General features: G+C 31.7%; 1 protein-coding gene across 1 annotated transcript; it reads right to left on the bottom strand.

The window, feature by feature from the left end:
• Positions 1 to 3,312: 3,312 nt before the first annotated feature.
• On the bottom strand, positions 3,313 to 14,587 carry Phum_PHUM538510 (heat containing protein, putative; the record flags this gene model as incomplete). Its single annotated transcript, XM_002431592.1, has 19 exons — positions 3,313 to 3,487; positions 7,969 to 8,123; positions 8,214 to 8,479; positions 8,557 to 8,852; positions 8,949 to 9,167; positions 9,254 to 9,430; positions 9,527 to 10,029; positions 10,110 to 10,309; positions 10,411 to 10,639; positions 10,709 to 10,852; positions 10,935 to 11,338; positions 11,427 to 11,661; positions 11,763 to 11,900; positions 11,982 to 12,189; positions 12,266 to 12,448; positions 12,529 to 12,716; positions 12,795 to 13,003; positions 13,133 to 13,296; positions 14,475 to 14,587. 19 exons carry the CDS (start codon positions 14,585 to 14,587, stop codon positions 3,313 to 3,315), a joined length of 4,206 nt encoding a protein of 1,401 aa, XP_002431637.1.
• Positions 14,588 to 16,397: the final 1,810 nt, after the last annotated feature.

Raw genomic sequence — 16,397 nt, 5'->3', positions numbered from 1 at the left:
ATCTCTCTTTCTCTTTCTCTCTTTTATATTATCGTTTGAAATAAAACAAAAACGAAATTTAGAAAACTTTTTCTTCTTCTTCTCTTTTATTTTGGGGGAGGGGAGGGGAGGGGAAGAGGAATAGGGGTAAAATTTAAATTTTTCCTTTCTCTCTCATCGAAACCAAACCGAAGTAATTTACGAAAATTACGTGAAAACCGAACGGAAAGCTTTAACCGCGTTTCCGGTTACAGGTAAGAGAAAAAGAAAAGGGAGAAAAAGTATTAATAATAATAATAAAAATAATTTTTTCGTCTTTTAACTTTTTTTTAAATTTTGATTATTTTTGTCGTTAAAATTTAAATATTCGACTATTGACAAATTCGTTCCCGCCCCCGCCCCCGACTCCCTCCCTAACGCCTTTTTCTCCCCCTCACGTGAAGAAAAAATTTTTAATTTTTTTTTTTTTGTGTTTTCAGTCGTGTCGGAATTCGGACGATCAACGTCGACGAGACCGAGGACGATAACACTGAACGGATCCCTCAGGGAAGCTCACGAACTTCTCCCGCTTTCCCAATGATTTAAAAAAAGGGGGAAAATACGACAACAATTCGAGTCCAGTCCCCCGGAATGGATACGTCAATAATTCCCCCCCTCCTTTCCGATCAAACACGAAAAGAAAAAAGGAAAAAACACAAACAAACGTTCGAAAAAAAAACAAATATGGCGGAAATACACGTCATCACAGGGACATTACGTCATGTGTGTTAAAACCGATCATTTATTATTATTATTATTATTATTATTATTATTATTATTATTATTATTATTATTATTATTATTATTATTATTATTGTTGTTGTTGTTGTAATAATATTACCACATATATATATATATATATATATTTTTGTGCATAATTTTCCTTATTGAATCTTTCGTATTTTATTATAAATAATAATAATAATGATAATAATAATAATAAATAAATAAATTATTATTATTATTCTCGGGGTAAAAACACAAATTTAAATAAGTAAATAAATAAATATATATATATATATATATATATAAATAATGATAATAATGCACGTTGTCGAGTTTTTTTTTTCTTTCTTTCTTTTTTTGTTTGTTCCCCCCAATTGTCCTTTCCCCTTACCCCTCCCCCTATTCTCCCCTCCCCTTCTTTATTCGTTTTTTTGTCCCATCTTGACGCCTTCTCTTCTTTTATCGCCTCACCGGTTATCATTTAACGATTTAAATCTTTCTTGGGTGTCCGAGTGTCTAATCAAATTTGACGCGTTCGTTCAAGGGTAAAAAATTTCTCTCCTTTCTCCCTCTCCGCCCCCCCAAAATTCGTTTAATTATAGAACCGTAAAAAAAAAAAAAACAAAAAAAATTTTTTTAAGCGTCATTTTTTTTTCTTTGCCTTCTTTGCGATTTTTTTTTTGGGAAAACAATTTCCGGGTGGAAAATTTTTTTTTTAAAAGCCGATTAATTTTTCCTTTCGTTTCTTTTTGATTTATGTACTTCTATATATATGTATATATATATATATATATATATTTTTTTTTTTTTTAAACCCGTTGAGAAATAAATAATGAAAGGAAAGAAGCTCATTTGTCATGTTTAAATTTTCAAAAAATGTCTTTTCTTCCCCTCCGTTTTCCCCCGTCTTTCGTTCTACCCCTTTGTCCTCTCTTTCACCCTATCCGAAATCGTATCAAATAAATAAATGATGACTCGGGTAAAATAAATTTTCTTTTTTTGTTTTTTTCGTGCGAAAGGAAAATTAATTTAATTTTTAAATATTTCGTAAAAGAAAAAAATTGACAAATAATTCCGATTGACACACATAAAAAAAAAATCTGAAAGGTAGATCTCGGCAAGAAAAAATTAAAAACTCAAAAAGAAAAAAAGGAAAAAGTAAAAACTCGAAAAGAAAAAAGTAAAAAAGTAAAAAAGAAACGGGAAAGAAAAGAAGGGAGCGAAAGAATAATAATAAAAAAAAAAAAAACAACCGAGAATGGGAACAAAAATTATAATCGTTATTATTATTATCATCATCATCATCATTATTATTATTTTATTCTCTCGGATGGTTCTGGAAAAAATTTATTAAGGTTTTCGTTTCGTAGTGCGGCATATAAAAAAAAATATTTACGAGTTTTTCCATTTAAAAAAAAACACCTTCCTTTCGAATTTATGTTATTGAAAATAAATATGTCGAAAATTGAATAAAATCGTTTGTCTTTTGTTTTTGTTTGTTCGTTTGTTTGTTTTTGACAAACAAAACTTTATTTGATCGTACAATTAATAATTTGAAATTAAATTGAAAAAAAAAAAAAAAAAACAACAAATTTCGACACGGTGTTTGTTTGTTTTTTTTTTGTCGTCGTCATAAACAAATTTTTACGTCGAATCATTTAATCCCTCTTTCCCCCCCTCATTGTTAGGGAAAGTAAAAAGGATTTTAACGTGTCAGTAGAAAAAAAAAAAAACCCGAACGAAATCTTTCATTAATTTTTTTCTTAAACAAACGGCGAGTATATCAAAAAAAATTTTTTTTGAAGGCAATAAATAAAAAAAAAAAAAATAAGAAGAAGAAGAACAAAGTAAATAAATCATTTCAATTTAAAACGGATGAAAAAACCAACAGTGAGAGAGAGAGAGAGAGGCAAAAGAGAGAGAGAGAAAGAGAGAGAGACGAAAAAAAAAATCCCAAAGAAATTCTCGCCGGCGAGACGAAAATAATATTAAAAAAAAAAAAAAAAAATATTTTGACTAAACGATGAAAACATTTTTACAATGTGTAATAATAATTTCGAGTTGAAATATTTTCTCTTTAATTTTGAATCCAGACGTAAAGTACGATAAATATATATTCCTATCTCATTACGCTTACCTCTCCCCCCCTCCCCGCAAAAAAAAACCAAAACAAAAACAAAAAAAAAAAAAGGTGGAGTAAAACGAAAACCGACTTTGATTGAATGGCCGGAAAATGACGTTCGAACGTTTTCTCATTGAAAACTTTTTTCCTTTTTTTTTTTACGATTTTCCTCCCGGTTTGCAGTTCATCCAGAAAAAAATAAAATCATCCAAATCACTGTGTGTGTGCGTGCGTGTGTGCGCGGGCACTCGCGAAAAGTACGAATAAACAAATAAAAAAAAAATTTCCCATCAATTTTTATTATTATTATTATCAATTTGTTTTTTTCTCTTACACAATATTTCTTTTGGAAACAAACGACTCGGAAAATCCACACGAAAAACTTTCAAAAACATTCCCGACGCAGCAGCAAAAGAAAGAAAAAAAAAAAAAAAACGAAAAACGTTTCACTTACCTCCTCCGGTGTCGTTCTCCGAAACGAGGGGTCCGACATTTCCAAAAAATCTCTTGTCCAATATCTGAAGGAGTTGAAGTGCCGTCTCGTGAACTTGCGTTCTCGGACATCCCGTGTTCATCAGTGTCACGTTAATTATGGCCGTGTAATGATCGCAAGGATATTCCCTGAAGGAGAAGAAAAAACAAAAACAAAACATAAAAACATAAAACAATCGTAAAAGTTCATTACGAAAAAAAAAATGGGAGAATAATAAAGATCATAATAATAATAATAATAATAATAATAATAATAATAATAATAATCCAGCACGCTTCCCCCCCCCCACAGATTCCTACTACAACAATGCTGTCGTTAACAAAAAAAAAAAAAAAAAAACAAAAACACGGACAACAGCAATAATAAATAATTAAAACGACGACGACGACGACGATGACGACGACAGCATCAAAAACAAAAAAAAAAAAAAACTTTCAACCCGCGAATTAACATAACGAGATGAAAAGAGAGAGAGAGAGAGAGAGAGAGAGAGAGAGAGAGAGAGAGAAAGAGAGACAAAAAAAAAAGGGGAGAAAGAGAGGAAAACTATGCCAGGGTCTGAAAAGTTTCTCTTGAATTTTTTTTTTTTTTTTTTTTGGAAATCAAAGGAAGGAAAGCCAAAAAGGAAAAAAAAAAAAATTTACGCGCGACTTTTTAAAAAGTTTCGTCTAGTTTTTTTTCCTCTTTCTCTTCCCTCCCCTTCCATCCCATTTTTACTTTTTACTTTAAGGAAAGAGAGAGAGAGAGAAAGAAAACTTTCGTCGCTTTTTTTTTTTAATTAAAAAAAAATTTTTCCTTTTTTTTCCCCCTTTTTTCCTTTTTTTTCTTTTCTACAGCTCAAGGTTTTGTCCCGCACGCAACTTTCAAAGACTTTTCTTTTTTTTTTTTTTAAATTATACATATTTACTTTTAATTAATAATTTTTTTGCCCCCCCTCCGCCTCCCCACCTTCTTCTTCCCCCTCCTTTTTTTTTATTTAATTTTAGGACTTTGATGTTTCTTTCGCGACGCGACGAGTAATTTCTTTTTTAAAAAAAACTCCAGGTGTTTTAATCTTTTCCTTTTCTCACCTTTACCCTACCCCCCCCCCCTATTTCTTACATTCCAACCCATCGTTTTCTTTTTTAATTTTTTAAAACGTTATTAAAAAATCGTTCCAAATTTTTAATATATTATATTCCCTGCTCTCCCTGCCCCCCCCCTAAAAAGAGACTAAAGAAAAAAAAATTTCCCCCCATTTCTTTTTGTCTCTTCCTTCCTTCCTCCCTTTCTCTCTTTCTCACAATCGAATAATCTTAGGTAAACTTTATATTTTATGCGAAACGAAGATTTTAAGTAAAAAAAAAAAAAAAAAAAAAACATTTCTTGGGGGGCCAAAAAGGAAGGAAGGAAGGAAGCAAAGGACGGAATGTGGAGAGAGAAAAAAAGAAAAAAAAAACAAAATTTTATTTTCTTTCCTTTTTCTTTTTCCCTACTTTTTTTTTTTTTTTGACTTTTGATAAGAGCATTTTTAAATTTCCTTTTTTCTTTGAAAGGAATAAAAAAAAAAACCTTTTTCCTTTTTCTCCGGAAAAAAAAGGAAAGGGAAAAATAAAACCATATACATACTCTACTTATTCCAATTTAAATAAAAAGGAAGAAAAAAATTATCTCTTTCTTTTCCAGCCAATCTTTCGACTCTCATTTTTATTAACTTTTTTTTTTCTTTTGTTTTTAATACGTAATAAAATACAAATCGAGGAAGATGATAGGGGGAAAGAGGGGGGGAGGAAATGGGGGAAACTTATTGAGAAATAAACAAATTATTGGAAAATAATAATAATAAAAATAAAATCAAAAAAAAAAAAAAAAACAAAAAACACCTCGGAAAAATAAAAAAGAAAAAAGTTTTCTTTCAAAGCGTGTTTATCTGCGGATTAACTTCCTGTTTAAACGTTTGTTTTCCGGTGCAATTCGACACCTTTTCTCGTTTGGTCGGGGAAAACAACAACAACAACAAAAAAAACAAATTTCTCCTCAGAATATTCAAACAAAACAAAAATCACAACAACAACAACAACAAACGCCACGTAAATTTTTCCCTTCTTCCCTTTTCTTTCCCTTTTTTCATTTAAAAACTTTTTTAACGAGTACATGAAGAACAACAACAAACAGGAGAGTTAAAAAAAAAAAACCTTTTTCATTCTTTTTCCTGTTGCCCCCTCTCCCCTCCCTCAAACAAACAAACAAAAAATCGATCGAAAACAAATATTTTATTATATTTTTTTATATAAAACTCTTTCCCGGGGGCGGGCGAGGGGGCGTAAGTAAATATAAAACGTTTGTTTGTCATTATTTTCGTTTGTTTATCATACGGCCAGTACAAACAAAATCTCTCATCGGGAAAAAACAAAATATATATAAACCACTCTCAGCGATGGTTTTCTTTTCAAATTCAACAACAACAACAACAAACACAACAACAACTGCCTTTCGACCAAGTTTTTCCTTTTATAACAACAAAAAAAAAAAAAAAAAAAAAAAAAAATGAATTTTCGTGGAATGATAAACATTGAAATTGTAAAAATGAATACAAAAGAAATAAAACGGAAGGGAAAACCTTGAAAAACCGGAAACGAGTTTAGGAGAAAAAAAAAAAAAAATTTAAAAAATGAAAATCCATGCACGACACACGATTGTTTCGACGTTTTGTCAAACAAAATTACATACACGAATTATTTCGAGAGCGATAAATCGATTCGGACGTTTTTATAATTAAAACAAATAACTTTTTTTTTTTTTTTTTTTTTTGAAATGTTGTATAAAAAAAAAGAAAAGAAAAGAATGAAATTTCGACGGACGCCATTGGAAAAAAAAACCGGAAATGCAACCTGAAAGGAAACCAAGAAAATTTGCATTTTTTTTTCTTTAAAATCGATCGCACGCGAACATGTTTACTCGATTAAAAATTCTTACCGGAAATAGTTTTCTTTTTTTTTCTTAACGGGAAATGAAAAAACAAACATTTCGTCTAAAAGGATAAATTTAATCAGAGACAAAAAGAGAGAGAGAGACAAAAACTTATTTGACCGATTCTCAATTATTTTCGATCGAGTCGTGACTACTCCCCCTTTTTGTAAAAATACGACAAAGAAAAGAAATTTTTTTTGTCTTTTTTTTTTTTTTTCTCCAGTCCTGGACAATTAAATTTAAAATTTTTGTTGTCGTTCGATATGTCTAAAACATATTTTTTCCAATTGTAAAAAAAATAAAAATAACCGTTTCCGTGTTATTTTCCATCCCGAATCTCGTTTTTTTTTTTTTTTTTACTAGAAAGAGAGAGAAAGAGAGAGGGGAAAAATAACCACAACAACAACAACAACAACAATGGCATCAACCCTTTCTTTATTATCATCACGACAATTGAAAAAAAAAAAAAAGCGAGTGTTGCCAACATAACGAGTAATAATTCCCGTCGTTAACGACTTTTTTTTCTTTTTTTTTTTTTTTTGAATCCTTAAGCTTAAACCGATATTTAAATGGTATTTCCCGTTGCCATTGAGAGAAAAAAAAATGGAGTCGAAAGTTAAACATAAAATGAGGAAAGAACGCAAAATCAGCAAATAAACATTTATTATTTACTCCGCCGCACTTCCCCCCAAAGCCCATTTCCATCGACACAAAAAAAAAAACAAAACCGTTCAAACTTCAATATTACCATTTTCCTTTTTTTTTCCTCTTTTTTTTCTTAGTAAATATTGTAAATGCATTTTTTTCTTAGACCTGACCTTAACTCGGAAAACATTTCCGGGGAGGCCGAAAGAGGGGGGAGGTTGGGAGAAAACAAACAAAAAAAAATTTACATATATCAAAAATGATATTTTACTCCTACGACTCGACTTTTTATTCGTAAAAAAAAAAAAAAAAAAAAAGGAAAACCTAACAAGTCCCGACAACCTCCCCTTGCACCCTTTCTAATACCTTCATTATCATTATTATTATCACTACTACTATCATTATCATCATGATACATTTCTAAAAAATTAAAAAAACAAAGGATTAAAATTTCATCCATTTAAATTATTTTCCCTTTTCCTCTCACACACCCCCGACGCAATTGTCCTTCTTTCGTTTCTTTTGAAAGTGAAAAAAAAAAAAAGGGGGGGGCGGGATAAAAAGCGAAGAGAAACAGAGAGAGAGAGAGAGAGAGAGAAAATAAGGAAATAACAATAAAGAGCATTAATAATTTTTTTAAAATAAAGAAATGCGAGAATTCAAAGTAGTAAAACATAATACGAGTTAATTTTTTTTTTTTTTCTTAATGGAACGAAACGAATAAGTAAAATAAAATAAAATAAAAAATGAAAAGAAAAATTTTTTTTTTTTTTTTTTTCCCCGAACGCGAAAAGAGAAAAAAACCTCCAGGTAAGAGAAAATAAGACGGTTATTAAATTTTATTAGACGAGAAATTAAATTATAAATTTTTTCGTTGAAAAGAAAAGAAAAAAGCAAAAATTTCGAAAATGGAGAGTGAAAAACGAAACGTTTCGAATCGAAACAAAACCCCATGGAAATTTTTTTTCCCTTTTTTTTTTTGTTTAAAAATTTAAAAATATTGCTTTATTTTTACCTTACGCTGAATATCGTGGCAAGAGCGGAGAAACAACTGTCAGCTACTTCCGGCGGCGCCGTGTAACATCTGTCGACGACCCAATCCAATAAAGGACCGATGTCAGAATTGCATTCCAGTAAGAGAATTACAGTTTCTCGACCGAGTTGATAAATCTACGAAAGAGAGAGAGAGAGAGAGAGAAATAAAAATTAAAAATTGCGGCTTTTCTGGTTGGCATTTAAAAGCAAGAAAAGATATATTACTTTTTCGTTTTTCGACGCGAGGAGCAAGTCCAACCAAGAATATAAAGATCCATCTTCTGCCAGACCGGAAGGATTGAAACAAGGACCGCAACATAGTAAAGCACTCATGGCTTGAAGTACGGAGAGCTGCAACTCGGAACCGGGTTTTTCGTCCAACGAAGCCGACGATATGCCCAAAGCCTGACCGAATTTTCCGCTCCAACTACCCAACAGAGTGAACAAATTACTCCTCAAATCTCTTCTCAGCAGAGTTTGACACGTTTCAACTGCGAAGGAAGGAAGGAAAAAAATCATTTTCATCATCATCATCGAACGAAAATTACGGTTTGGCAACACCACTCACGGGGAAAATTTTTTATCATTTTCCTAACGAAATTGCAAAAGTGAAGTTTTATGTCTTGCAATGCTTTCACGTCTTTTTCGGATTCGCTTTCCAAAAAGAGACGAGCCCCATCGATGAATTCGATGAACGTCGAATGCAACGATAACGTATCTTTGTCCAAAACGTTTTCCGCAATCAATTCGAACACTCGAACGAGCTGAAGTCGCAACGCATCACGTCTCCTTCTTCTTCTCATATTTTCCTGTTTCCTGTCGACGGCTTCGCGAACGTAAATCAATAATTCATCCATTAAATCCCTTTAAAAAAAATAAAATAAATAAATAAATAAAATTATTTGCCGGAAGTTTATTTCGAATGCACAAATAAAAATTTATTTATTTTAAAATTCTCACTTGAGAGCTTCCGCATTGATTCTCCCAAGAGCGTGAACCGCAGCATCTCTCACGTCAACGGCTTCGCATCTCAAAAGAGGAACGACCAACTTGTACAAAGACGTCGGCGAAATGTTTCCACTTTTAACGCCGTCGCTTTTTTCTGCCGTCAAAGAATCCGGAGATGACGACGAGGTGAAAGTAGACGTTAACGAAGAACTAAGAATTATCAATTCTTCCCTGGATAAAAAAAAATCGAATTTTCGTAGAAATTCCTGTCGAATCTTTTTTTTTTTGTTAATGTAAAATTTTTGTTATGCAATTACTTTAAGCTAAAATCTGGAGATGCGCATCTCACCACGGGATTTGGCACTTGTGGAATAACTCTAAAAGCAAATGTCACATAATTTTTCCATGCGTGCATGTAAACATCTCTCTCGTTGACCGGCTTTTTTACCGTCGTGGAACTTCTCAGTAACGAAGCTCTGTTATCGTTGACCGGCCTGTTTTGGTTTGCCAAAAAAAAAAAAAAAAACAGATGGTCGTTTTAATGCATAAATTTTATTTCATGGGGAAAAAAAAATCGTTTTCGGACTTACGTTGGATCTATGACGGGATACAAAGCGTTCAGCCGAGTGTAAACGATCGGCCAAGAGTGCATGATGGCCGACGAACAGTACTTTAAAACCCTGTTTTTATCCATGAATTCGAATAAACAAAAACTCCACGGGTCGGCACCGTTTAAATTGAACGTCGAAGAACTCTTAGAACTGCTTTCATCTTGAAATCCGGCTGTCCAAATGCTGGAACTCCTGTCGGCGATCCATTGAAGATCGATGTTGGACGCTGCAAGTACGGCAGATTTTTCTGCCGGCGGTAAAACTCCCAAACATTTTTCCACGACGTGAGGGCAACACTTATCGATGATATCGATAGCGGGTAAATCAACGTCATTTTCCGGGTAATTGAGTACTTTCAGGAGATTTTTAACTTCTTTCAAAATGTGAACGGATAAACGTCGAGGACATAATCGACATTGGCATAACATGACTAAGGCCAATCCTTCGACGAGATGAAACATGCTCCAAACGTTATCAGCTCGCTACAAGTGAAAGGGGATGAAAATGAAAAAAAAGGCTCTTCACGTAAAAAAAAAATCAATTATGAAATAAATAAATTTACCGTTAAATCAGTTTTTCTAGCACTTGGACATTCTTTGGTGAGCGTCCGCGAACCATCGACGACGTCTTTATGAGTGCGACCGGAAGATGACGTCAAAGCATTTTTCCAACAAGTAAGAAGTTGAAGCAGCATTCTCAAACCGTTGTCGACCAATTGCGGATAAGTATCTTGAACATCCCTTGCGAGAAATTGTGAAAATCCTCAAATATAAAAAAAAAAAAACAATTTGATCTTAATAAACGAATATGTATCATTTCGCAAAGAATCGAAATTTTTCTAAATTTTTTTTTTTTTTTTTTACCCCAAATCACGTCTTGTCGCCAGTCTGGAAAATCTAAAACTAATGTTTGAAGGCTTTGACACGCTAAAGCTCTTAGTTCTTCGTCCATATGAACAGTCAATCTCGATAATAGGTCTACTAGCTCCACACCCGTCATTCCGTCGGGTATCAAACGCGGTACAGCCGCCACGCAAGTACGAAATAAATCTATTCGCGGTTTTCTTTCACCCGTAATCATTTCATCGGGTTCCTAACAGGTAAAATAAAAAATTAAAAACTTTTTTTTTCGAAAAAAAAATAAAATAAATAAAAAGATTACCTTGTTGAGATTTTGCGTGTTGGTCATCATTAATGGTCTACCGTAGTGCACGTCCAAAGCTCTTAAAATATCAACGAAAACCCTTCGAACGTGTGGGAAATAAGCAGACATTCCGATGCTTCGAGCAGTATCCTCGGTAAGCATCTGCACGACAAAAAAAAAAAAAAAATTTTAAGGTTTAAAATTTTTTTTTTTTTAAATTCCAAATTAAATTGTATTCACCGACCTTATTCAAATATGTTTTTTTGACTCGAAGTGTATTACCGGAAGGTAAAACTCCCATGGTTCTGGGCATGGGAGGTTCGCCCTCTTTTTGCTGCAAACTATCCGCAACTACGAGAAAGGCTCTCAGACCGATACTCATTCTCTCGGGGGTCAGTATAAGTTTTATTGGTCTTCCAACTGATAACAAATCAAAAACTATTTCTCTCATGGCAAAATCTAACCTTTCCTGTGCAATGAATTGAATTATTTTTACGAAAATATTTAAAGGAGTGTCACGGGGCACGACCGTTTTCGATCCTTTGGGAAAAAGAGAATTCACGATGCTTTGCAATCGTGATTGAGTGGCTGAATTGCTTTCGCATTTTATACGAATCATATACACCCATAAAAGGCGAAAAAGAGATTCTAAAACAAACAAAAAAAAATAAAAAAATTTAAATAAATTCTGAAAAAAAAAATGGCTGAAAAAAAAAAAAGGAAAAAAAATTCGTACCTAAAGCAACTCGGCACATTTTCGGATCCCGATTTTTTAAATGTTGCAAACACATGGCCAAAAAGCAATGCCAACTTTGTAGGAAAAAATTTTTTTGACTGACGCATAACAGGCAAGTTACCAAAGGAAATAACGCTAAACGGTGTTTCGATTTCATGCACATGTCCAACGTTTGTGGGTAAAGTTTTTCGACGAAATTTTTTAAACATGGCACATTTACTTCGTTTTTCACAGCCTTCAAAATCAACAAAAAAAAAAAAATTAATAATAATAATTAATAAATTTTTTTAGACGCTTATTAGAAAAGGGAGAATCGCGAAACCAAGGGTATCTTACCGCAGCAACAGGAACAAGGATTTCGACAAATAGACCAGCTAAAGCATGTTTCACATCCTTGTCCTTAACTTCGAGAAAATATTGGGCACATTCTTGCATGAATTGAAACGATGCTTCGAATTCTTCGATGGGTACCATCTAATAACCAAATTTCCCTTATTACGTCTTTTTTTTCGCATAATAAAAGATATTGCAAGAGAAAAAATAATTTTTACAAACCTTAACTCTAAAAAATTTCATTCCCATGAGTAAAGATATTATGCTCTGGGTTGTGTGGGGTGAGGGTTCTTTCGCCAGCAATTCCTTTAATTCCGTCATGAATTTTTTACGGACGGACATAAACCTGGATTGTGCCAATGCTCCGATGACTTCGGCATACAAATCCGCAACGATGTGTATATTTCCGGCGTTTGGACCACTTTGTAAACTTCATAAACGATAAAAAAAAAATTCTTCAAGATCCACTTCGATTTCTTTATCAAACCTACTTAAACTTAACTTACCCTTCTCTATATTTGAAATGTCTAAAAGCCATCGTTTCGATGAAACCAACCAAGTCTTCGTGTCCGGGATGAAAAGTTAATTGTCTTAGAACTTCGATTAAAACCAAACAAAAGATAAACTCCACAGCTAAATCTCTTCTTTCCTGTACAATTTCAGTCTCGCTTTTTTCTGTTGGTTCGCTGCTGAGAAAAAAAATAAAATGGACGACCGGTAAAAACATTACCCTAATTTATAAAACAAAAAAATCGCACGCCGTTCACACCTTTTCCCTTTCAAATCTATTTTCCTTAGCTGAGGAATCACACCTTCCGCCATTTGTCTTTCGTACCATGCGAACAAAGCTCTTAGTAAGGAAGGCAGACAATGTTCTGCGACGGATCCGAAAGCTCCGAGCAACTGATCGAATTGTGCATCTTCTCCCCTTTGTAATATTTTAGACAACGGTTTCTCCTGAAAAATTTAAACGTAAAAAATTAAACTTTCGTATACGATCGTGATCAACAAACGACCGGTCTCCGGAAAACAAACCAATGGATCGTTCATGACAGCTTCCATTTTCCGTTCTGCTTGAACCGTGAAATCCGCGAAAAGCGTTCGCATAACAAATTCTCCAGGTTTAATATCCACGTCAATATTCACGCACGACGGATACAGGGATCGTTCTTTGTGTGCTCCCCAGGGTAAAATCGTACCGCCGCTCCCGCTCCCGCTTCCCGTTTTTACATCGCATTCCGTAACTGCATTTTAAAAAAAACAACAACAATAATAATAATAATAATAATAATTTTACCAACCTGTTTTCGACGATGACTTTCAAACGAAAACGCATGCAACATGTATAGTACACAATAAATATTTATACGAACTTGACAAAGATGAATTTTGTGATCCTCCATCAGCAGATGATTGATTGCTTCCTTCAATAAAATTAACATCGTACGGTTTATCGTCGTCTCCTATTGACGAAGTTATGCTCGTATCTTGGGTCGTGATCGTTTGACCGCTATCGGAACAATTCCCCTGCGAATGACTCTCTGAGAACAAAAAAAAAAAAAAAAAAAAAAACAATCAATCACGGCAACAACCACAACAACAACGCGACAAACTAACAAACGTCACACACAAGTTAACGTGCAAGAAAAAATAAATAAATAAATAAATAAATTTTTCATTCTTTAAACGACGACGACAACAACAACGAAATACGTCGAAATGAATTCATTCAATACATTTTTCATTCCGACCATCTTTTTTTTTTTTTTTTTTCTATTTCTATTCCTATCTTAATTAAACAACCTTTCAATACCTTAATGATTACATTTCATTAATAATAATAATAATAATAATAATAATAATAATTCATTTCAAATTGATTTAAAATCACCTTTGGCAAAAAATCAATTTCGGATACTATTTGCGGATTTTTTTTATTTTATTTTTTTTTTTTTTTGGCACCGAATGCAAATAAATTTCTTTCAATTACTATTTTTAAACAAAAAAAAAAAAAAGCGTAAATATTTTTAAATCTTTATACAAGCCCCCTCCCGCCTCCCCAATAAAAAAAAAAAAAAAACTTCAAAGGATACCTTAAAACTATAAAAAAAAAAAAAAAAAAAAAAAAAAAAAACTTTGGCAATAAAATTTCCATAGAAGAGAAATAAATGAATGAAACTTTAAGGATTTAAATAAAACCTTCAATCATTTGATTTATTTATGTAAAAAAAAAAAAAAAAAACAAAAATAACGGCCAAAATCAAAATAAATAAATATTACGTATTATAAAATAATAATAATAATAATAATAATGATACGAATCCATTCATGAAAAAAAAAAAAAAAAAACTGAAGAAAAAAATTGATTTTACTTCGTCTCCTCCTTCATCCCCCATCTCTAGTTAAACTTCAAAAAAAAATTCGTGTGTGTGTGTATGTGCAACACGGTTGTGACGTCGTGCACAACGATTTATAATGAACCTTCCTTACCCCCCTCCCCCGAAAAAAAAAAAAAGAAAAGAAAAGAAAACTGCAATCGATGAATTTTTCCAACAGCCGCCATCGTTTTCCAGTTCTATAAATAAACAAAGTTTATCACGTATCCAAGAATAATCCAAGTAGGAAATATGTACGATCAATTTTATTATTATTATTATTATTATCATCATTACTTTAAATTTAAATGAGTTTTAAACAATCAAATAACAAACGAACAACAAACGTTTTATTTGAAATTTGTCGGTTGTCGTACCATTTGAACCTTGAAACCATTTAACTTTTGAATATATGTCTTGAACCTTATCGACAAACACATCGAAGGATTTCATTTCATTTTATTCGGATATGGATGTGTGGAAAACATCGTTCGAACCGGAAAATTTTTTCATTCATCCTCCTCACCCCATTCCCCAAAAAAAAAAAAAAAAAAAACTCGACGACGACGATGATAATGATTATGATAATAACAATAACAAAATTCTTTTCACCAACAACAACAACAAACAAAAAAAAACCGAAACTCGTTAAGAAAAATGGTGGATAGTTTTCCGGTTAATTTTTTCTTTTTTTTTTAACACTCTTTTTTCAAATAATAATAATGACAACAGCAACAGCAACAGCGAAAAAATCACATGTATCACAAAATTTAATTGAAAAAAATTTTTTTTTTTTTTTTTTTTTTTTTTACAACTCTGACAACAGTAAACGAACAAACGAATAAAAAATACGAAGAGAAGAAAAATAATAATAATAATAATAATTTTTTCCCGTTTTTCCTATTATACTTTTTCACGAGACGTTAATAACATAAAAATCAAATATTTATTTTCAAAAAAAAACGACGAACGGATAAAAAATTTATTTGACCTTCGTACTAGAAAGCTTTTCCGTTAACAATTTTTCAAACGGAAAATAAGTTTAAAAAAAAAACGCATTTAATATAATTATCAAAATATTAATAAAATTTAAAAAAAAAAAAAAAAAAAAAGAATCCAAAGATGTAAACAACACTCGCGAAAACCGATAATCGAAAATCGAAAAAAAAAAAGTTTTTTTTTTTTTTTTTTTTTTTTTTTTTTTTTTACAAAACGTCCGTTACGAGACTCAAACTAACGAACAAACAAACGAACGTGTTTTCGTGTTTTTCCAAATCGAACGTTACGTAAAAAGAAAAAAAATCGAAATCGAAATCGTATTATTTTTTTTTTCATATCAACCATATTATTATTATTATTATTATTAAAAGGACGAACTGAATGAAAACAAATTTTTTTTTCCCCCCACTTTGGCCATTTTGCATCATCTCATTATTTATTAATAATACTAAAATGTTAATAACAAATGATTTGACCCGTTCCATTGGAAATCTCATCGAACGTTTAATCTAATTATTATCTTTTTAATTAAATGCTAATAACTCGAGACAAGAAATAAATTTCATATGATAATTATTATAATAATCACCATCATAGTAACCACTATTATTAATATTATTATAATCATCATCATCATCATCATCATCATCATCATCATCATCATCATCACAACCACAAAATACAAAATTATTGACTGCGAGTAAACCGTTGGACTTATCGTTGGACATTTTCAAAAATCGATTCACAAAAATTAATTTTTCCAGCATCTCTTATCGAATTACCTAAAAATAATTTTACAATTTCGATAAGGATTTCACATGATTTGTATGATCACTATTTATATGACTTCCTCTTGTGATTGAGTGAAATCAACTTGATAAATTTTGGGGGGCCAATGCATTAATTAGTTGTTAAGAGAGGAAATTTGAAAATGTTGTCGAAATAAAAGTTTCCCATCAGAGAATTTTACAATGAATGTTTCCCTAGCTTTTCTTTTAAAAAAAACAAACAAATTTGTTAAAATAAAATTTGATGTTATGAACACAATAATGATGATAATATTAGTAATAATCTCATAATAACAATTCACATTATCAAACACAAAAAATTTCAATATTGAATCCATAAAACTTTCGAGTTAGCATCAATGAAAATGTGAGAATTAAAATTTGAAAAACTAAATTATTCAGTGTGGGGGGATTGTTTTAAAACAAATACTTTGTCAAATTGATAAGATTTTTATACAAAACTCACAATTATTTTG

This window comes from Pediculus humanus, genomic scaffold (genome assembly GCF_000006295.1).
Source record: "Pediculus humanus corporis 1103172108290 genomic scaffold, whole genome shotgun sequence".
Taxonomy (NCBI): domain Eukaryota; kingdom Metazoa; phylum Arthropoda; class Insecta; order Psocodea; family Pediculidae; genus Pediculus; species Pediculus humanus.
This window is presented reverse-complemented; position numbering and strand designations above follow the sequence as displayed.